Here is a 23,556-nt window from a genome sequence, read left to right on the forward strand (position 1 = left end):
CAAACAGGGCTACTATGAATATTTTTGTACAAGTGATGTTTTTACCCTTTTTCATGATCTCTTCAGGGTACAGACTCAGTAGCTGGATAGAAGGGTATGTACATTTTTATTGCCCTTTGGGTATAATTCCAAATTGCCCTCCATAAAGGTTGGATGAGTTCACAGCTGCACCAACAATGTATTAGTGTCCTAGATTTTCCACATCCCTTCTAACATTGATCATATTGGCCAAAATGAGACGTGTGAAGTGGTACCTCAGAGATGCTTTAATTTGCATTTCTCTAATCAGCAATGATTTAGAGCAATTTTCCACATGACTATGGATCACTTTGATTTCTAGGGACAATTTCTGGTAGTAGTATCCCACTAACAAAAGATCCATGAACTTCTCTTTTCTCTTGTCTTTTCTGAGCTTATGCCTTAGGTCTGTCTGGGCTCCCTATAGGCACTTCTTACTTGATAGCTGATTGGGAATTAGAAAAGGTGCTGACCCTGCACTGAGGTAATAAATGTAACAGTGGTTTTCAACTATCCATCAAATCACTTTTAAAATTGGCTCCTTTATTTTTTTTTTTTAGGTTTTTGCAAGGCAAATGGGGTTAAGTGGCTTGCCCAAGGCCACACAACTAGGTAATTATTAAGTGTCTGAGACCGGATTTGAACCAGGTACTCCTGACTCCAGGGCCAGTGCTTTATCCACTGCACCACCTAGCTGCCCCAACTGGCTCCTTTAGAGAACAGATTTAATGTAAACTTCAAATGCTCATGAGAGCAAAGGCAACCTCTACTTACCTGAAGAAACAAGGTAAACACAGGTGTACTTGTCAAATGGATAGTCTGCAATTTTGTCATAATGGCCTCAGCTGTGGAAAGGAAAAAGGTCATTGTAAAAAATAACTCCAGACACAAAGTGCCTCCCTCCTTTTTACAATCTCTAGGGGCTCCATGGCTTGTAAACTAAAGTAGGAGGTTGAGATGGTGTCTCAGCTTTAGAAGCAGCAAGAGGGAGCAATGTTAGAGACCTGATTCTTTGAAGATACCAATAATTAGCAAATGGTGGATCTGTCAAATCATTCACACCACCTTCAGATTTCCAACTCGTTCTCCCTGAGTTGAGAACAGCAAGGGAAGCAGAGAAGGAAATGGAATATTAAACCCCTAAATCAAGATAAGACACAATCAAACATCATTAACCTTCCTCTAATATAAGTATTGATGGAAAAGATGACATGCAAATACCCCTCTTCAAGGACTCCTTTATTATCATCAAATTATGATGCATAGGGTCACTGTCCCAGGTACAGGAGATAAAAAGATTGAAATAAGGTCTCTAACTTTTAAGGAAAATAATTCTAGTAAAAAAACCACTGACAGGACCCAATTAAACTTCTACAATATTTTGTATTTTTTTTTAAATAAATTGCCTGATACATTAAGCAGCACCCTCAAAACACCAGGACTATTTCCATTCTAGTTCCTGCAGCTATCATCCAAAGAATCAACCTAGATCAATCAATTATGCCAACAGCTTCTGCATGGCTGTAGCCACTGCCCCCTTAGGAGCTACCCTGACTGAAGACCTGGAAAATGAAGTTCTCATGACCAAAGTCTTTGGCTTTGTCAAAGATTCAACATCAGAGGGAAAGATTTTAAATCAGTGAAAATATGATATGCTTTGCTAATGCCCCCTAAGGACCACAGGGCCTTTCCACTAGCTTGGCAGTTGAATCTTCCTTTATTTGCATTTGCTGTGCCCCACCAAGAATGACTATCTTACTTTCCTATTCTACCCCAGTGCTTAGCACAGTGCTCTGCACCTCTATGGTTAACTCAACATTTCTTCTTTTATTCTTTCAGATATGCATACAATACAGAACAGGATCACAGGCAAGGATATTCAAATATTTGAAAGACTGTACTGTCATCCATAATCCCCCATTCCGTGAAATAAGATCTTATAAGTCATTAAATCCAACCTCCCACACCTAGTGTAGGAAAATATTCTATCTAAGCACATCTATTAGCTGGTTTAGCTAGCCTCTTCTTTTCAACCCTTCCAGTGACTGGAATTTCTACTTCACACTCATCACTTCACAGAACTTTGCATCATTTTTAGACAGTTAGGTTTCCTTATTTTGAGCTAAAATCTACTTCCCACTTCTACCCATTGGTCCCATTCTACTTACCTCTAATTCTTCAAATTTTTAAAGGAAACTATTAAGTATCTTTTACACCAACACAGAATTTTCTTCTCAGTCCAAATATGTCTAATTTCACTAATTACTAGTTGTTTCAATATTAAGTCAGGAAATCTCTAAAATGAAGGTACTGGACTAGACTAGCACTTTTAGGTCCCAGGACTCCTTCATACTCTTAAAACTTATTGAGGATTCTATGTTCCTATGAACATTCTCTACATGATGATTTCGTACATAATCACTACTCTGGTTGCTGGGGAATTTAATTATTTTTCCCTTTTTTGTGTTTTGTTTTTTCCCCCAAATTTTAATTTCTTAAAACATTTTTGGAACGTTAGAAAATGAGTGTTCGCTCTAAAATAGTTATCTCCTCAGAATACCTAATTCACTAAACCTCTCGTTTCTGTAAGTACCAGTCCAAAAGATTTACACTATTTTTTTAATTAAAGATATTATTTGAGTTTTACAATTTTTCCCCCAATCTTACTTCCCTCCCTCCACCCCCTCCCAGAAAGCAATCTGTCAGTCTTTACTTTGTTTCCATGTTGTACACTGATCCAAATTGAGTGTGATGAGTGACAAGATTTATACTATTTGATTCCAACTATTCCTCTTGCCTTAGACACAAGGCCTAGAGAAGAAGCCCTTGACCACCCCCTGCTCCCTTACCCCTATGTGGTACCTCGAGTCTGCACTGTTACAGCCTTCCTGGAACTCCAACAAGGGATGATGATATCACCCACCCAGGGAGTCACAGCCATCAAGAGCTTACGGTCCAGTCTCTTCCTCTGTATGCCAATCTTCTGTTGCCGCTGTCTATTCAGAAAAGTTTTGTGCCATACATGTACCATTTTTTCTATGGCCATTCCACCATCAATTTTGGATGCCAAGGATGAGGTAAACAGATGGGTCTTCTTTAGTCTCTCTTTCTACAAAGAGAAGTGGTGGGGCGGAGTTCTTAGGATTATTTTATAATATCACCAGCACTCTTTAGAAGAATTGTTTGGACAAAAATAAGACATTTTCCCCAAACCTTCAGTGTGACTCTTTTATCTGGGTTCAATATTGCAAACTTGAATTTGAGTCAAATTCAGGAGAACTGGATGGGAATCTCTCATTTTACTCTGACCAAACCTAATTAGGTCAGCAGAACCCCTGAACTTTAGCCTTCTACTTTCAGCTGACCAAAACAGAGATCTGACCAGAAAAAATGGGAATGGTATTTTTGAGAAATGCTGAGGTTGGAGGAAAGATAGTGGTAGAACATATGCCTCTAGGCCCAGATGATGGCAGTATGTTTGTTTTCCCAAAGACACATTACACTCCCAATTCTGAACTTCCTCATCACTATCCCTATTAGGTAGCCAAATGGTCTCACTGTTCATTCTATTCTTATATGACTAGGAAACTGTTGGGAAAAGACTGTCCAAGCACAGGATAGGATCTTTTTTTTTTTTTTAGGTTTTTTTTGGCAAGGCAAATGGGGTTGAGTGGCTTGCCCAAAGCCACACAGCTAGGTAATTATTAAGTGTCTGAGACCAGATTTGAACCCAGGGACTCCTGACTCCAGGGCCAGTGCTTTATCCACTACGCCACCTAGCCACCCCACAGGATAGGATCTTTAAAGGAATCAAATATAGGCAATGTAAAAAAACCAACATAAAATGTATATTCTTTGTCCCAGTTTTGATTGGAAAGAAGGGTGAAGCTGGTAGAAACTGAGCAATATGAAGACTTATAGTAAAAGGAAAAAAAAATCAAACTATACAACAGGTCTTACCAGTTTCTGATACTCTAAACAGGTATTGAGCCTTATCACCTTCTTCACATCACTCAGGGTAACATTTAGGACACGCTTTCCAGTTCTAGAGGCCTGGCTCAAAAAGTAAAAGAACATGGTGAGAAGGAAAAACAAAACAGTAGCTAGTTCTATTTACAACTATACAAAAAAAACCTTCATTCGCTGTATTGCAACGAATACTTTTTACCCCTCACAGAAAGTTAAGACTTTCCCAGGCACTATTGTGCTATGTACATAAAATCTGCATTACATTTCTGAAGTTTATATTCCATACCCAGAAGACACACTAGTTGCATTCTCTACCAAGCTACAAGAATATCAAAATCAGTAAATACTGAACCTAAACTTAAAGATCAGTAACTTTCAATAAAGACGAAAAGTCTGTTCTCACTTCTGCACACATCAAAATGTCTTGTTTGGGACAGGAGTTCCACGTGAAGGCTAGTCAAGTCAAATGACTTACCTCTTCTGATCCTTCCTGTGGCTTCTCCAGACCAATGTCAGCTGAATGTGTGCACTCATTTTCCACTGGGTTAGGGCTAGAGCCCAAAGTGTTCCTGTTCCAGTTGGGGTCTCTTCTCATCACCACTGCTACCTTTGGAATTGCCTTGCAGCCTTCTTTTGAGGCTACTCTGGAGGACATAGATGCTTTGCAAAGACAGGAGGAAATAGTGGAGGTTCTGAAATAGCTTCCTCCAGGGTCTTTCCACAACTCAGGGTGATTCAGTCTGGTGGGGACCCACATGTCTATGTTGGGCACTGTATACTGATAGGCTTCTGGTGTCCTGTCAGCATCTCTTTCCTTATCCAAGTCATTATGCCATTCCATTTCAGCATCCTCACTGCTGCTGCTACTGGAGCTGTATTTCTCGCAGGACTTCGGCCGTTTTCGGGGCCTCTTCTTTTTCTGTGGGAAAGGAAAGGATTGGCTTCTACTGTTTTCCAGTATCTATTCCTCCTTCATTTCCTAAGAAACAACTCTAAAGCCCAATTCTACAAATGGCTCTAAATAACAAAAGGGGACTTCACGGAGTGAAGGAGTCCCTCAGACTCCGTTGGGATTGTTGCTGGACAGACAGTTCCTCTTTCAAAGCAGCAATGTCAGTACTAAGCTACTTGGATGCTTGAGCAGAAGCATGACAGCACATCCCAATTCAAAGCCAAGCTAAAAACTCCAAAGAGGTTATGGCCTAGGGAAAGACTTTTTTGCTTATGAATCAGCAAGTTAAGAAAATCTTGTCTGTGCAAGGAAAAAGCTCTTTGACTAAAAACTCTTCATTGCTCCTTCCAGGACGTTGCCCAAGGTTCTTTCCAGATCTAAAGACTACAACAGTCTTCTCTGTCAGATAATGTGCTCCTAGATCTTTGCAAAGGAAAAATTGTACAAAAACAAACAACTTCCACACCTTACCCTAATCAAGGCTTTCCATTTGCTCAGACATTGGGAGCCTGTCCGATGAGGCAATTCAGAGGCTATCTTTGCCCAGTGACCTAATAACATCAAAGAAAACAACAGAAAATCTTTCTTGAGGGACTAGGGCTTACAGACTGGAGCAAAATAATCTATATTTGAATCATAAGATTTTATGGAATAGCTATGCTGTATTCCAACAGTTATATATACAATAATTTTATGAGAGATACTCAAAGAGAATCAGAGCTCAGATTTAGTGATCAATTTCCTGGGGAACAATAGGGGAATCTTCTCACTTAATAATTTCATACTTCACTCAAATTCTGGCAATTAAAGAATTACAGAGAGGAAAATAATTCCCTATATCACTAACTGATTCCATTTGTTGCCTAGAAGAGGCTTCTATTCACCTTCTTCAACCAGGGAGTTACATCTAGAATTTCCCCATCTTTCTCCTTTGACAATCATCCCAAGAGATCATAAAGTAAATAACACATAGCTGAAAAAAAGTAGAATTTGATGAATTTATTCGAATTAATTTGAAATGACATGCCTAATGGGAAATTCACTACTAGGAAATGAGAACCGTAGCATGTAAAGTGACAAATAGGACATGTTGCAAACTGTGCTATATTCCTAATTTTTTTTCTAACCTTTCAATACAAATGGAAATGAATCCGAACTTGTTTTAGGGAGAGTACACAAGCACTAACTTACCAGCACCATATTTTTCTATTAACTCAATTAACTTTTCTTCTTCCTTTGCATTCCACTTTCCTTTTTTTAAGTTGAAATGTAATCTTCTTAAATATCTAAAAGTAAAAGACAAGATAATGGATATTTTTAGAATCTGAGACAGCTATTGTGCCTATCCTCATCTTTTACAGACTGGTTATGTCTTAAAGGCAAAGGAATAAAAGTCCTAGTTTCTTCCCTTTTTTTTTTTTGCAAGGCAAATGGGGTTAAGTGGCTTGCCCAAGGCCACATGGCTAAAGTAATTATTAAGTTTGAGACCGGATTTGAACCCAGGTATTCCTGACTCCAAGGCCGGTGCTTTATCCACTGTGCCACCTAGCTGCCCCCAAGTTTCTTCCTTTATTCTCTCTTTGATACATTATATATTTCTTTGTTATATATTTTCAGTAGATTTTTTTTTTAAAGAATTGCCATAGTAAATGGAACAAATTTCAATGACATATCTACATTCTCTTGGAATTGTCTTTTATTACTATGTTGCTGAAATGATCATAGTTGATCATCACTCAATGGTGCTGTTTGTGTTTACAATGTTCTGGTTCTGCTCACTTTACTCAGAATTAGTTCATGCAAGTCTTTTTAGGCTTTTCTGAAGACCCATCCCTCATGATTTCTTATAGAACAACAGTGTTCCATCACATTCATATACCACAATTTGTTCAGTCATTCCCCATTTGATGGTCATTCTATCAATTTTCAATTCTTTGCCAACCATGAAAAAAAAACTGACACATTTATATATTCTTATCCTTTGTGTGATCAGCAGAATATGGGAGAAAATTTGATGAGATCACGCATTCAACTGAGGTTAGGTTTAATATTGCAGAAGAAAAATTAACTAGAACATAAAACAAACCCATGACCAACATTAGAACCACGTTCCAAACAACTGTGAAAGAGAGCATAAAGAGATTCATCTATAAGAGCAAGACAAACACTGTATTTTACTCTCTAAAACAGGCCTATTTTCTTTTCGAATACAGTAATGAGGACTTAAAAAACTAGATCTTATTTATGAGGCATTCAGATTTCCTTTACTATTCATTCATTCCACAGGTAACTGATCACTCAATAGACATTAAGTGCCTACTATTTTGCAAGCCATTGTGCTAAACATGGGCAATACAAAAACAGGCAATGGAGGAGGCAACAGGATGTATATAGCTATATATAGAATAAATAGGAAATAATTTTAAAAGTATTAGAATTGGGGCAGCTAGGTAGTGTAGAGCACTAGAGTCAGGAGGACCTGAGTTCAAATCCTAAACTTAATAATTGCCTAGTTGTGTGACCTTGGGCAAGTCACTAAATCTTAAATAAAAAATAAAATAAAATGAAGTATTAGAATTAAGAGGGATTGAGAATTAAAAAGTATTTCCAAAGAAGACATATAGAATATGGTTGGGTCTAAAGGAAACCTGGGAAGCCAAGAGGCAGAGATGAAGAAGAGTGTACCAGGCAGGGAAGACAGATACAGAAAAATGCCTAGAGTCAAAAGTATCTTGTTCATGGAAAAGCAAGGAGAGTAGTGATAAGACATCAGCACCTACTACAGACCAAGTATTGCATTTAGAGCCAGAGATACAATAATCTCTGTCTTCAAGGAGTTTACATTCATTTTGAAGTGGATGGGGAGGGGGCAAGAAAGATTTATGTAGAAAATTAATTAGAACACATACAAAGTAATTGCTAGGAGGTGATCACCAGCTACTGGGAAAGATCATATGAGGTTTCCTACAAGAGTCAACATTTGAATTGAGTTTTAAGGGAGTCTAGGGATTTTAAGTGAGGAGAGAGTATATTTCCAAGTATGTAGGGCAACCTGAAAAAAAAGCATAAAGATGAAAGATGGAGGGCTGTCAAATGAGAGCAGCAAGTAGGTTGGTGTGATGAAAAGTAATGCCAATCAATCCGGAACATAGGTAAATCATATCATATTTCTAAGAATCAATGAAAGAGAAAGATGACGATGAACGACTTGAGTTTAAAACTAACTCCTTTGGAGAAAAGTAAAAGTATTTTCAGAAAGACCAACTCATTTGCTCTGACAAATAGGAAAAGGCACGATTACTCAATTTTCACAGGGGGAAAATATAAGAAGAGCTGTTTCAGAGTCATTGTGCTCAATGAGACCATACTACCAAGTTAGCCTGAAATACTGTTCTCAATTCACAACAATGTATTCCACTCAAAAAACATTCCATCAAGAAATGAATTCGGGGGGGGGGTCTGAGCCAAGATGGAGGCAGGAGAAGAGCCTTTCTTAGGTGTTTTCTCCAAAATATTTCAAAAACATTAAAATTATGACTAACTAAATTTTTGAAAGAATCTACAGAAAGATCCAGTGAGGCAATTCTCTAGCCCAAGGTAACCTGGAAAATAGTGGAAAAAACTCTGTTCCACGGGGTTGGAGGGGTGGCTGCACCAGAGCGAAGGAACTTCAGCCTCCCAGGAACAAGCCCCAGGGCACCTGGGAGCCAATAGCAGAAGCAGCTTCCTGACCTGCACCTCAGGGAGCACCAAGCACAACCTCAAAATATCAGCAGGGTGACCTCCGCCAGAGTGGGCATGAAGCCCAGGCATGCAGCGCAGCCCAGATCCAGGAAGCAGGCCCATGGAGTCACCCAGCAAGAGTTTCCAGGCAGCTGAGCCCCAAGTGCTCAGTCCATGGAAAGTAAGGGAGTGGAGGGAGAATGCCGGGGTCTGTCCTCTGTCCCTGGAACAGGATTCTGGGGCTCTGACCACATTCAGACCCTGGTTGCAGTCTAGGCCCCCCCATAGAGCAGGGACCCCCCCCCCACAGTCCCATGGCAAAGGCGTGAACTTGTGGTCATTCACAGACCAGGAGAGCCGTCAGAGCCTCACACACTGAGGTCCTTGTAGGGGTGTCCCAATAGTACTCAAAAGTTCAGGAAGCAACCCAAAACTAGGCATAGGCTGGAGATATGAGTAAAGAGGAAAAAAAAGGAACCTAACCATAGACAATTACTTTGGTCCGAGGACCAAAATACTCCATCTGAAGATGAGAAAGTCCAAGCTCCTGCATCTAAAAACTCCATGAAAAACAGAAGTTGGGCTCAGGCTATAACAGAGCTCAAAAAAGATTCTGAAAATCAAGTAAGGGAGATAGAAGAAAAATTGGGATAAGAAATGAGAGAGAAGCAGGGAAAAACATGAAAACAAAGTCAACAGCTTAATCAAGGAGTTCCAAAAGAATGCTTAAGAAAATAACACGTTAAAAACCAGCTTAGGTCAAATGGATAAAACAGTTCAAAAAGTTACTGAGGGGGCGGCTAAGGTGGCACAGTGGATAGAGCACCAGCCTTGGAGTCAGGAGTACCCGAGTTCAAATCCGGCCTCAGACACTTAATAATTACCTAGCTGTGTGGTCGTGGGCAAGTCACTTAACCCCACCGTCTTGCAAAAACTAAAAACTAAAAAAAGTAAAAAATTAGAAGAATGCTTTAAAAAGCAGAATTAGCCAGATGGAAAAGGAAAGAAGAAAGCTCTCTGAGGAAAACAAATCCTTCAGATGTAGAATGGAGCTAAAGGAAGCTGATGACTTTGTGAGAAATCAAGAAACAATAATTCAACACCAAAAGAATGAAAAATTAGAAGAAAATGTGAAACATCTCATTGAAAAAAAACTCATCTGGAAAACAGACTCAGGAAAGACAATTTAAAAATTATTGGGATACCTGAAAGTCATGATCAGGAAAAGTCTTGACCTCATTTTTAAAGAATTCCTACAGGAAAATTGCCCTGATATCCTAGAGCAAAGGGTAAAATAGAAATTGAGGGAATCCACTAATCTCCCCCAGAAAGAGATCCAAAAAAAAAAAAAAAACAACCCCTCCAGGAATATTATAGCCAAGTTCCAGAACTCCCAAGTCAAAGAAAAAATATTACAAGCAGCCAGAAGGACACAATTCAAATATTGTGGAGCTGCAGTCAGAATCACACAGGACTTAGCAGCAAATACATTAAGGGCTCGTAGGGCTTGGAATATAATATTCCAGAAGGCAAAAGAACTTGGAATGCAACCAAGAATCAACTACCCAACAAAACTGAACATCCTCTTCCGGGGAAAAGATGGACTTTCAATGAAACAGGGGAATTTCAAATGTTCCTGTTGAAACAGCCAGAGCTGAAAAGAAAGTCTGACCTTCAAATACAGGACTCAGGTGAAGCATAGACAATGGAGAAGGGTAAATTATGAGGAACTTAATGATGATGCACCGCATGTATTCCTGCATGGAAAGATGATACTGATAATACTTATATAAACCTTCTCATTTAATAGAGCAGTTAGAAGGAGATTTTATAGATGAAGCACAGGCAAGAGCTGAATTTGAAGATATAATATATTGTAAAAATAATATATTGTCCAAATCCCTTTCAGGTGAAAGGGAAATGTCCTGGGAGTAAGAGAAAGGAGAGGTGTTAATAGGCTAAGATATTTCATGTAGCTTTTGTAATGGTATGGAAGGGGGGGGAAGGTGAGAGGGAATGAGGGAACCTTCATTATCATCAGAAATGGCTCAGAGAGGAACAGTATACACACTCAATAGGGTATAGACATCTACAGTAAAAAGGAGAAAAGAAGGATGGGGGAGGGGAGGGAAGATGTGGGTGATAGAGGAGAGGGTAGATCACAGGAGAGGATAGTCAGATGCAATACATTTTTTTTTTTATTTTTTGCAAGGTGCTGGGATTGGGTGGCCTGTTCGGGCCATGGGGACAGGTGGTTGCTGGGTCTCTGGGGTGAGATATGGGCTTGGGGCCTCTTGGCCCCAGGGCTGGTGCTCTGTCCACTGTGCTACTTGACTGCCCCACAGCACATATTTCAAGAGGGACAGAATAAAAGGAGAGAGAAAATATAATAGATGGTAGTGGGGAGGAAAGGATGGAGGGAATTACAATCAGCAACAGCCAACTGTGGAAAAATATGGAAGTTAACTACTATGACGGACTTATGATAAAGAATGTGATGCAACTGAGACAGAGCTGGTGGTATCAGAACAGAGACTGAAACTCATTTTTTTTCTCTTTCTTTTACTTTATTTCTCATGAGGGGAAGGGGGTATTATGTTTACTCTTAAACAAGAATATTTTAGTAATGTGTAAAAAAAAAAAAAAAAAATCTTAAAAAAATAAAAGGCACCTCTCCATTAAGTCAGTGACTTTAGCAAACACAGCTAAGTCAAGGAAATTGATTTTCGGGGGGGGGGGCAGAAAACCATCCCTTAGCTGGCTCTAATCTAGTTCAAGTGGGCAAGTAAAATAAATAGTAGTTTTTACCTTTAGGAATGTTATGTAATGAACTTTTCATGTCTCGGTGGACCAAGGGGTACACAACGCCCCCAATGACAACATCTTCACTTTACACTATCAAGGAATTACTCTGCTACAAACCACTACATGCCCTCTACTTTAACAATGAATAAAGTTTCCTACTCATTTTAAACATTTTTAAATGAACCAACAACTGGTAGATTTCATCCAACTCACCGATCTCGACACTGGGCATCACTTCTACCTGGTACCTCTTCCCGAATTTTAAACCAATTACGTTCTCCATATTTGGCAACAGCTTGGAGTAATTTCTATAAACAGAAATATAAAAATCAAAAAGCAAACTCCTAATTTGCCCTCATCCAGTTTTTAAGCCAATGGAAAGTGATTTAAGCAATTCAGAATTCAGAAATAGCAGCAAAGAAAGAATTAACTATTTAGACAAGTGATTAAACTCAAAAAGAAACAAGTGCCACTAAACCCTACGTTAGGAGGCCTGCACACACTGTCTTGGAAAATCGCATATTAATGTTACCTATGTCTTATTGTGCTGCTATTTATTTTGTTAAATTACATTTCAATCTGGTTTGGATGAGACTTAAATATATTATGAAGTATATATGGCCTGGAGGCCATGTTTTGGAGACCTCTGACCTAGACAATCTTCTAGGCTTACTTAACTTTATGGAAGGCAAAAGAGTCCCTTGTTGTCATAGATGAAGTTAGCATATTGGCCTAAATAATTTTTCTGGCATAAAATACAGTCTAGTTGAAACATGCAAAGGTGTTGGCGATAGACAATTGGGAATAGGGAATAGGCAAACTTACAGCATCTTCTTCTGGGGTCCAGAATCCTTTTTTCAAACTGGGATTTAGGCTCTTGGTCCAACGATAGATCAACTGCATTGAATCTCTCCCCTCCATGTAGTAGACAACTAGGAAACAATAGTCATTTGGAACAATTTCTGAGAAGTGTATTTCTAGACTGATGGCTAAATGCAGTTATCATGGTATCATGGTACCATTAAAATATGAAAACTTGTACATATACACATTTTCCATTTATTCATTCATACAACAAATGTCTCAAATGTATCACTTAAATACTTCTCATAAGAACTCCATTAGTAAAAGAACAAAACCCATAAGACACATTTTATGTCAAATAAATGAAGCATTAGATTATGTCAAGATGCAACATTTAAGACCCTTAAGTCTGCCCCCAATCATAGACACTGTACAGTTGAGAAGTAGAATGGGAGGAGCTGAAAAGCAACTGACTTACTTTTCCTATAGGGGATGTGGCTTCCAACTCTCATTTCCTCAACTAGTTGTGTGAGCATATGGTCTTCTTCTTTTGTCCATTCCTTTCGCTTCAAGTCTTTGTTATATTGTTGATACATCTGTAGACACTGGAAGGCACTTCGGTTGGTCTTTTGAAGGAATCCAAATAGAATTTGAAGAAATTATTCCTCTCTGAGTTTTAAAGAAAGAGTATATAGCATTCCACCTCTCTCCCTTAAATTGCCTGTACCAATTCTCAAGAGCCTTTAACACTAATTTTGGTGTAATTGATAAAGCAGTTGTATGAGAAGCGAAAGCCAAGTGAAGAAGCAATGATTAAATAAGATATGATTGCAATGAAATGGTGAACAACTTCCTGAGAAGTCATATAGTGACTTCTATACATAAAATTTTATTTTCTCAGAAACTGTCGTTTTAAAACTGGAGATGTATTCCGAGCCGGGAAAACTATCATATTTTAAATCACATCTAGGAAAAAGTTCTTTTATGACTTCCCATGGTGTGAAAGTGACATTGGGTTCCTGAAGGCTGGCCAGCAGATGACAATAAGGCACAAGTCTGATGGCTTCTACCAAGCTTTGAGCATGATCCTAGTACAAGTACAGGAGGGTGGCAAGTATTTTGTTATCTTTTGAAATTTTCGTTAAAGTATTAATAATTCTATAAGTTACAAAAGACCAATTATATACCACAAATTAAGAGTGGAACATATTTAACACATTAGTTTAACATATTTAAGCTAAAACTATAAGGAGATGAAATATCCATGATATAAGTCATAAGACTCTTTAAAAGGAACCTAACTTTCTTTCCAAAGTAAATAATCTCTAACTTTTATCTGATACCAAGAGTTCCTTAATAAGTGTCTAATTTACTTAACAGTCTTACTCTCTGAAATCTAGTAGTTGTAAGGACATCTGAGGTGGGTTTGTTTGATATCCCTTTGTATATTATTTGTATCCTATTATCTTTTAGTTTTGAACCTTTCTGGCTCAAGTGCAGAAAAGAAATAACAAGTCCAACATCCATTAACTTGTAAATTCCATTTATGTAGTCTGTGAGCACCAGAATTCATTATAATGAATTATTTTTAACAAACCTGATAAATGACTATAAAAACTGATTTTATCTATATCAAATGCCAATAAAAGGATGCTTCCTTAAAATTGATTACTTCCTGCATACTTTTCCTTTCAATGCATAAATCTTTTATGCAAAATATTTTTCTGTCCTTACCTCTGTCTAGATCTTAAGAATTTTTTTTAAGGAATGTCTAACATTACTTATATCTGCCTTTTTTGAGGGGGGAGGAGGGAACCTTCTAATCCAGAGAAGAACAATGTGTGTGTTTAAGTTGTTGCAATTTTTAAAGGTACACTGCTCATAGTACACTTCATGAATATTGAGAAACAGATTCTCTAAGATCTCTGAATGACAGAAATAGCTGTTTTTACTAATTCTTACTACCTAACAACACTTTGAATCTTATATATATTCACATGTTTAATACAAACTCCTCACTTAGCATTTGCAGCCTTCCCCAGTCTGGCTCTAGCCTTTCAGACTTCCTTCCAGACTGATCACTTAAGTATTATGCCTCCCAAGTACTCTTATGTGTTCAAACTACGTCAATTGCTGCTTCCTTCACATGACATTCCATCATTTCCAGCATCAGGGTCTCTGGATACTGGAAATATGCTTCCTGATTTTCACCTCTTTGAAGCCCCAGATCCCTTCAAAAGGTCCTTACTGATCTTACCCTCCAACTCCCTGCCAAAATCAGTATTTATTTCCTATATTTACATGTACTTTTATTCATACATGCATTTATATCCTGTGTTTAAATGTTAACATGCTGTATCCCTACAGTAGATCATAAGCTTCTGAAGGGTAGAGGTTGTCTCATTTTTGTATTTGTATCCGCAGTACCGAGCCTACTAAATGCTTGTTCAGTGTTTGAAAAATAACATAGTAGGTGAAACGAATACAATCTCTCCATCTGTAAGTGTAGACAACCTTGTGACTACTAGAGAAAAATTAATTCTACTCACTAAGCTTAAATCTGAGTTCATAATCATCAACTAGATATTCTAGTCAAATTGCCCTTAACCCAAACCACGTATTGTGCTGCCCTCTAGTGGCAAAAATATGAACTGTTGGAGTAAAAAAGTTTACCAAAAGAAATTCATCTTTTCTCATGTAAATAGGGATTTAAGGAGCTTATTGAGAAGGGGAAAGTTTGCAAAGGGGAAATTACCCTGAAATTATCCAACTAATAAAGCCTTTATAATATCAAACAATTTAGGCTATTTCAAGTTTGACATAGAAGATAATTTTTCCAATTGTTTCATTTTGTCATTCATCTTGAATTTAAAAATTATTTTTTTTCTTTTTTTAAAATTTATTTAAGGCAACAGGATTAAATGGCTTGCCCAAGATCACACAGCTAGGCAATTATTTGATTTGAACTCAGGTCCTTCTGACTTCAAGGTCAGTGCTCTATTTACTGTGCCACCTGGTTGCCCCCAAACTATTCTTTTTCAGATAACAAATATTAAGTTCCTCTTGCCTGAGGGCCACAACTATGATGATCAAAAGTGAGAACATCTGGAAAACAGAATAACTTTCAAGGAAGGACTGTAATTTTATACAGCATATTGCTGAGTGATTCCCTGATGATCATAAATCCTGGGCCAATGTATTTCAAGACCAGAAGAAATAACTAAAGTAGGGCGGCTAGTCTCATGGAATCCAGAAATCATTCAAAGACAAAGGATTCTTTCCAGGCTGAAAAGGTTCTATGCTTGCATGGATAGCATCTAATACTGAAGGCTGGCTAATATGCTAAAGACATTTCTCACATTCAAAGCACAATGCTGGCTTTAACATTTGGAATTATGCCCAAGAAGTAAATAAACTGTGAATGCCCTTTGTTTTATTAATATGACTACTATATAAATATCTATATTGATATGACTACTAATGTCTATATTTATATTTTTTCCTATAGAGATCAAAGAAAGAAGGGCTCAGATCTATAAAAATATTTACAAGTAGCCCTTTTTGTAGTAACAGAACTAGAAACTAAGGTGATATCCATTAATTGGAAGATAGCTAAATAAATTATAGTACTTTCCATCAGAGAGGTAATAGATTTGGGATATATATAGCATGAGACATTAAAAAATATTGAATATATTTATATTGTGTATTAAAAATTTTTTTCTGAGGGCATGTGTCCTGTGTCAGTATCTAGAAGTAGGAGAGTAAAGAGAAAAGCACTGCCTTTTATATGCCTAAACCGATAGAAGGTCCTTGTCCTAACAACCTGGAAGACAGAAGTGAATAAATAAGAGTAGAAACTTTCCTCCCTCTAATGACCAGCCCTCTAAATTCTCCACAGAAACAACAATGATACCCTGCTCTACTAGGACCACCACATGTCAAAGGTCTCACCCCCAGCTCTGCTGCAATTTTCTGCCACTCCAAGTAATTGTACTTTGCCGCAATCTCTTTCAAACGCTTGGTCTCTTCCTCAACCCATGCTTGCTTGTTGATGCTCGGGTGTTCACAGTTCTGCCAGAATTTCCTAATTTCATCAGCACTTCGGCTGCCTTCAAACTGCACCAAAACAGAAAGATTCTTTGTATAACATGGCCAAATTAATCTTTATGCCATTAGCACTTATACTAAAGGTACATGAAATAGTAAAATTGAGGTTAACATAGACATGGTTTTTATTTTTCAGAGGACTGCAATCCCAGTCTTCTGCAAAGTATCAATAATGCAGGTCTCTGTTGCAGATTTGATCACTGAATGAGTTGTTTGGCTCAACAGGGGAAAAAAAATCCAACAATGCAGATAGAAAACATGGCCCTATGTGGTTAGTTGATAAATGCATGTTGGGGTCAAGAAAGAAACTAGGCAAAATGCCAAAGCTAAACAAAAAAATCTGATCTTCAAATAAAATATTCAAAAGAAGCATAAAAAGGTAAACATCATAGAGAATCATAAGGTATTCAATAAGGTTAAAATGTGTATCATTCTGTATGGGAAGATGATACAGATGTCTTCTAAGAACTTCTAAGAACATTATTAGGGTAGTTAGAATTATTCTATATAGAAAGAGGGTGTGGGAATTGGTCAATTATGTTGGGATGATGTAAAAAAAGAATTGAGATAGAGGGATGTGCCTGGAGGGAGAAAGGAAAGGACGAGTGGGGAAAGCTACCTCACATAAAAGAGGCATGCAAGGAAGAGCTTTTATAGTGCAGGCCAACAGAAATTAGGTGGGGAGGGTGAGCAGGCAATGCTTAAAACTCGCTCAAATCTAAATTGGTTCAAAAAGGAAAAAAAAAATATACATACTCATGAAAAGACTCATCTTCCTGAGTTCAAATCTGGCTTCAGACACTCACTAGCTCTGTGATTCTGGGCAAGTCACTTAACCCTATTTGCCTCAATTCCTCATGTGAGGAGTGAGAAAAATGGAGAAAGAAATGGCAAACCACTCTAGTATCTCTGCCAAGAAAACCCTAAATGGAATCATGAAAAGTCAGACATGACTGAACAATATAAAAATGTGGTTTGCATGACCTCATCCGCATAATCAAAATCAAATTACTTGCCTTTTTAAGGAGAAGGAAAGGTAGGAGAAAAAAATTTTGAATTCAATTTGAAAAAATAATCATTATGGAACACTACTGTTCTATTAGAAACCAGGAGGGATAGGAATTCAGGGAAATCTGGAAGGATTTGCATGAACTGATGACGAGCAGAACCAGAAGAACATTGTATACCCTAACAGCAACATGGAGGGTGATGATCAATCTTAATGGACTTGGTCATTCCGTCAGTGCAACAATCAGGCATCTGTGATGGAGAATATCATCTGTATCCACAAAAAGAATTGTGGAGTTTGAACAAAGACCTAAGACTATTACCTTTAATTAAAAAAAACAAAACATTATCTTATTCTGTAATTTTTCTATCTCTTATACTTTATTTTTCTGCCTTAAGGATATGATTTTTCTCTCATTATATCATATTCAACTTAAATCAATGTATACCATGGAAAAATGTAAAGACTAACAGACTGCCTTCTGTGGGGGGAGGGAGAGGGAAGCAAGATTGGGGAAAAATTGTAAAATTCAAAATAAATAAAAATGATCACTAAAATTTTTCTTAAACATGTAATAAGGAGATAATGAAATTTTTTTTTGAAAAAGAGAGCCTAGGCAAGGGAAGGATATCTCTACTATTGAAGATAAAATCGAAAGTTTATGTTCTAGGGATATGCAAATAAATGACAGCATATTTTCATAGGCTGAATCCACCAATAACAATATTGCCAAATTGCTCTAGTTCCTTATGACATAATGCTATATTTGATCTTAGGATGGTATAAATTACTACTCACATTAATATTGGAGATTTTCTCCCAATCTCGTTCATCCAGTCTATCCCCCAACAAAGACTCTTCTGGTAATTGACTAAAGCAGAGGACAATGGCAACATCATTAATTCTGGCATATCTATTATTATTTACAGGCAAAGAAATTAAGGCATAGTATAAAGTCTCATCTCACTTGATATCCTCAATTTCTTTCTCAGTGTTCTTTATTTGCTTCTCCAAAATCTGCTTCTCCATTGAATTACTTACTTTGTCAAGTTTTTGATTCAAGTATTCAAGCCTGTTGAAGAATTAGACAATATGATGAAGTGGGATTAAAATGAAGGTGTTGGCAAGCTATGTTGTAACCTATCTGGTGGAAGTTATTTCCTTATGCTACCACAAGTTGCTTTGTGGAATCATGTGATCCCCAGGTTGGAAAGGATCTCACAGATCAACTAGTCCAGCAGTTCCCAAAGTATGCTTCCCCGCTTAGGGATACCCAAGATATTTTTTAAGGTCTGTGAAATCAAAATTATTTTTATAGTAATACTAAGACATTATTTTCTGATTAAAATACTCATCTTCTTTTGATACATATCTTTATAAGACCAGATTTTGTTTATATATTTCAATCAAAACATTTTAAGAGTTTGAAAGCAAAAGTAGTTATGCTAAATCTAGTGTCTTCTGATAAGTCAGACATTAATGAGATTTGCAAAAATAATGCAAAATGATACTACTCTTTTCATTAATTTTTTTTGAGTTTTGGAAAATAGTTTTAAAATATAAAAAGTGTTATTTTATTAATGTACAATGGGTTTATTATTATTTTTAGATGAACCGAGTATTTTTAAATTTTATGAGTTTTAATTTTTAATATGGTATAGACAAAATATATAAATGAGTTTTTTGGAATCTTCAATATTTTTAAAAGAGATCAGAAAAACTTTGAGAACCACTAATCTAGTCTAACACATAACTGAAGCAGAAATGGCCTACAATCATTAGACTATATCTCAATGATTAAACAAGATCACAGAATCCTTCCAGGGCAGGGTTTGGAGGACTACTTTTTAAAAAACTACAACTGTTTGCTTAAATAAACTATAATTTTCAACTAAAACCAAAAAGGATGCCAAAATCAAGTCTTTATAACCATATTTCAGCAGTCAACCTTTAAGTATTTGAAGGCACAAGTAACTAACTGATAGGAAATGCAAATTTGACCTCAGGAGCAATCCTACTTGAAAGCAGGCTATCAGTCACCCAGTAAGAACTTCAAGTATCAAACTAGATTACAATGATTCCCAAATGTCATTTATGTAATCCTAAACTTCAAACAAAGGGTTGTACCAAGTAAAAACCAACACTTCTAACAACTGTTTGAATACTTGAGAACATAAAAGCCTTTAATAGTGATGCACAGGACCAAAGCATTAATCTAATTAACTTAAGTAGTTAAAAACAGGGTCTTTAGAGAGTATGACTTTATGATGTGACACATCAGGCTTTTCTTTTATCAACCACTACATTTATCTTATACTTTTTTTACAATTGTTCACAAAAATTTCCTCAAAAGATTAGTTATATTAAGTCATCCAAAACCACTATGGGTCAACAAGTATGAATCAATATCCTAAACAGATGAATTGCAAATTCCTGTGTCCTTTAGAGAACAGCAAAGAGAACAGATAAGGAGATCACATGATTCCACAAAGCACCTTGTGGTAGCAAGGAAAATTTAAACTGGGTAATAAAATTGGCTGGTAATGAAACAAACATATAAATAAACACCTTACTTTAATAACTTGGGTTGGAGTAAACGTTGCAGATGGTCACTCATCACTGACTTCCTAAGCAATGTCTTCTCCCAAGTTTTCCCTGAAAAAAAACCCCCATAACACAGCATTATGTATTTGGGCAATGACCTTGAAAAATGAGGGAAGGGTGAGAAGGTCCCAACCCCACCCTTTACCCTTTCTTATCATTAGGCCAGAGTCTCCACAAAATTATGCTCTTCTTGAAGTATGAATCTTCCTCACCAAAGAAGGAAGAGACTAACTGAAAAAAGAGAAATTGGGAATAATAATAGCACCATACTACTTTTATTTCTCTTAAGTCCTACCATAAAACCATTATCACAAGGACTCTAGAAATTATGGAAAGGCATAAAGAGAAATTAGTAAAAAAAAAATTTGACTGGGCAGCTAAGAGGTATAGTGGATAGAGCACCGGCCCTGGAGTCAGGAGGACCTGGGTTCAAATCCGGTCTCAGACTCTTAATAATTACCTAGCTGTGTGACCTTGTACAAATCACTGAACATTACTGCCTTTCAACTCCCCCCCCAAATAAATAAAAACTAAAAAAATAAAGTTGGAACACTTCTCTTCCTGAGGTCAATTCCAGACTCAGATACTTATACTAGCCTTGTGACTGGGGGACATCACTTAACTTTATTTACCTCAGTTTCCTCATCTGTAAAATGAGCTAGAAAAACAAGTGGCAAACCACTCCAGGATCTTTGCCAAGAAAATCACAAAAAAGGATCCAAAGAGAAATGACTAAAACAATTGAACAGAACAACAAAATGTGACTGGGCTGAGAGTACCTGCACAGTTACAAGTAAAGGATGTGAGAATCACATCACCAATCAGCTTGAGTCAAAGTTCCAAAGGAAAACTTCAGGAAACAGAACTAATACCATAGAGCTAAAGTTGAAGGTAAAGGGTAAGCCTAATTCCCCAAGAGGTTCCAGGCTCTTCTTACATTTGGTCACAATCAGTTCTTCAAAAGACTTAATGCCCTGGGTTGTCTTTTCCCGAGTATCTTCATTGGCTGGAGGTCCCTGTTGAAAGAGATAGTACATGTTAGTGCTAATCTCAGGAGTCAACACAGGCACATCTCAGGGTCCCAAGCCTGGGGGCAGTACCCCTCCCTCTGAGATGTCACAGGAGAAAACAGTTGACTGTTGAACTCAAAGGTAAACATTCCAATTTCACTTTCCCAAATCAGGAGGTTGCCTTCACTAAAGAGCCCCAACTGAGGTAACCCAGAGCATTTGAACTGGATTAGATAAACCAGTCCCACAAAGTACAAGTAAATTACAGTTATTTTTTATTTAAATATTTTACTTATTTTTCTCCCTTCCTTCCCTACGAGAGAAAGCAATCTAATCTTTCTTTGCTACGAAGATTCTCAAACTCCAGAAAATTCACTCACTACCATAAATGTACTTTAAAGCCAAAACATGCTCCAGGCAAGTCATCCATATATAGTAGGTTCTAAAGTTGCATTAATACCAGGAAAACTTGGCTACTTCCAGATGACTTAAATAAAATGGCAATGTGTAACATTTTTAAGTTAAGATGAAGAATTACACTGAATTTCAGTATGCTCATTAACAGATGAATTAAAGGATATCTACCTACAATAGCAATACTAAAAGAATTTATAAAATGCACATTCTTTTCTCAAATCACTCACAATTCCTGTAACTTTATCCTTGAAATATGGTTTCATAAAATGACCCACAAATACGTTTGAAGGGAGATTTTTTCCATCTTTGGTCTTTGGGGTTTTAGATCCTGCTAGATCCCACATGACTTCTTCCTGTGATATAGACATAGAGGGAAATTAGTCAAAGAAGTTCATATGAAATCATTAGGACTAATCAAAAGTGGACTAGAAAGAAAATTCAATTCACAAGTATTTATTTAGCACTTACTCCATGCCAGGTACTGGGGAATAAAATACAATGAAACAATCCCTACTCTCAAGGAGATTGCATTCTAATGGGGAAGACAACAATTACATAAATAATATATAGAAAATTAATATAAGGAGACTGACTACAAAGTAGCTAAATACAAAAGTGGTGTGGGAGGGAGGGCAACACTAGCACTTAAGGAGATCAAAAAAGGTTTAGTTAGGTGATGGTTGAACTGAGCAAAGGGAAAAATTCAACAAGGTAATGATGATGAGAAGTGGCATTCCAGGAATGAAGGTAGGAGATGGAATTACAGTGAAGGACAGGGAGGAGGACATGTTAGCTAGAGTACAGAATGGATATAATGAAACTGGATGTAATGGGATATAATTAGAATAAGCCAAGTTGTGAAGGGTTTTAACAGAGAAGTTTACAGTTGATCCTAGAGGAAATAGAAGTCACTGGAGTTTATTGAGCAAGGGAGTGAAACAAACAGAAAATCATTTTGGCAGTTGTGAAGAAGATGAACTGAAATGGGGAGAGATTTAAAACAGGGTGACCAATTAGGAGGCAGTTACAGGGGAATAGGGGTAGTCATGAAGTAATAATGGATATAGAGAAGAGATGAGAATTGAAACAAACCTTGGAAGAAGAGAAAGCAAGATTGTTAAAAAAAAATATTTTATTAATTTCTCCAATTACATGCAAAGATAATTTTTGACATTTTTTTAAGATTTTGAATTTCATATTTTTGTTCCTCCCTTACTTTCCTCTCCCCTGAGACAAAGCAATCTTGTAAAAATTATACATGTATAACTATATATAGTTAATACATACATCCATATTCATTATACTGTAAAAGAAAAAATCAAATGAAAAAGGGAAAAAAATCTTAATATGTAAAAAATTTTAAAAACTGAAAATATTAAGCTTTGGTCTGTATTGACTCATAGTTCCTTCTCTGAATGTGAATGCTATTTTCCATTATAATTATTTCAGAATTGCCTTGGATTATTGTACAACTGAGATGAGCAAATCCATTATATTTGATCATCACACAATATTGTGTTACTGTGTATAAAGTTTTTCTAATTCTGTTAACTTAATTCAGCATCTTCTTGCAAGTCTCTCCAGATTTTTCTGAAGTTCTGTCCCTCATGATTTCTTGCAGAACAATAGTCCTCCATCACATTCACATAACATAATTTGTTCAGTCATTCCCAAATTGATGGGCATCTCCTCAATTTCCAATTCTTTGCCACTATGAAAAGATCTGCTATAAATATATGGGATATTTACCCTTTTTTGTGATCTCTTGGAATAGAGAACTAGTAGTGATATTACTGGATCAAAGGGTATGCAGTTTTATTGTTCTTTGGGCATAGTTCCAAATTGCTCTCCAGAAATGTTATAGATCAGTTCACAACTCCAACCATACAACAGTGTTTCAGTTTTCCTACATCCCCTTGAACATTGACCATTTTTCTTTTGTCATTATTGGTTAATCATCAGGATTGAGGTGGTACCTCAGAGTTGCTTTCATTTTCATTTCCCTAGTCAATAATTATTTAGAACTTTTTTTTAAGGTTTTGCAAGGCAAATGGGGTTAAGTGGCTTGCCCAAGGCCACACAGCTAGGTAATTATTAAGTGTCTGAGACCAGATTTGAACCCAGGTACTCCTGAC

The 23,556-nt window shown here is 37.0% G+C and overlaps 1 protein-coding gene and 1 long non-coding RNA gene across 5 annotated transcripts in view; one reads left to right on the plus strand and one right to left on the minus strand.

Annotated features, from left to right (window-relative positions):
- Positions 1-17,663, plus strand: part of LOC141505152 (uncharacterized) — a 74,256-nt gene extending 56,593 nt beyond the window's left edge. The window contains exon 4 of the long non-coding RNA XR_012473551.1: positions 579-17,663. This is a non-coding gene — a long non-coding RNA (uncharacterized LOC141505152). The remainder of the gene's footprint in view (positions 1-578) is intronic.
- SNAPC4 (small nuclear RNA activating complex polypeptide 4) overlaps positions 1-23,556 on the minus strand; it is a 51,628-nt gene that overhangs the window by 14,569 nt on the left and 13,503 nt on the right. For all 4 annotated transcript variants that reach the window (XM_074210696.1, XM_074210695.1, XM_074210693.1 and 1 more), the window contains 15 exons: positions 21,649-21,774; positions 20,932-21,010; positions 19,964-20,045; positions 18,358-18,462; positions 18,189-18,261; positions 16,226-16,390; positions 12,750-12,897; positions 12,293-12,399; positions 11,681-11,775; positions 6,131-6,225; positions 5,411-5,490; positions 4,463-4,906; positions 3,979-4,071; positions 2,881-3,127; positions 793-863 (listed from right to left, as the gene is read on the minus strand). In XM_074210696.1, the coding sequence (XP_074066797.1) occupies positions 793-863; positions 2,881-3,127; positions 3,979-4,071; positions 4,463-4,906; positions 5,411-5,490; positions 6,131-6,225; positions 11,681-11,775; positions 12,293-12,399; positions 12,750-12,897; positions 16,226-16,390; positions 18,189-18,261; positions 18,358-18,462; positions 19,964-20,045; positions 20,932-21,010; positions 21,649-21,774 (2,010 nt within the window). The remainder of the gene's footprint in view (positions 1-792; positions 864-2,880; positions 3,128-3,978; positions 4,072-4,462; positions 4,907-5,410; positions 5,491-6,130; positions 6,226-11,680; positions 11,776-12,292; positions 12,400-12,749; positions 12,898-16,225; positions 16,391-18,188; positions 18,262-18,357; positions 18,463-19,963; positions 20,046-20,931; positions 21,011-21,648; positions 21,775-23,556) is intronic.

This window comes from Macrotis lagotis, chromosome 1 (assembly GCF_037893015.1).
Source record: "Macrotis lagotis isolate mMagLag1 chromosome 1, bilby.v1.9.chrom.fasta, whole genome shotgun sequence".
Taxonomy (NCBI): domain Eukaryota; kingdom Metazoa; phylum Chordata; class Mammalia; order Peramelemorphia; family Peramelidae; genus Macrotis; species Macrotis lagotis.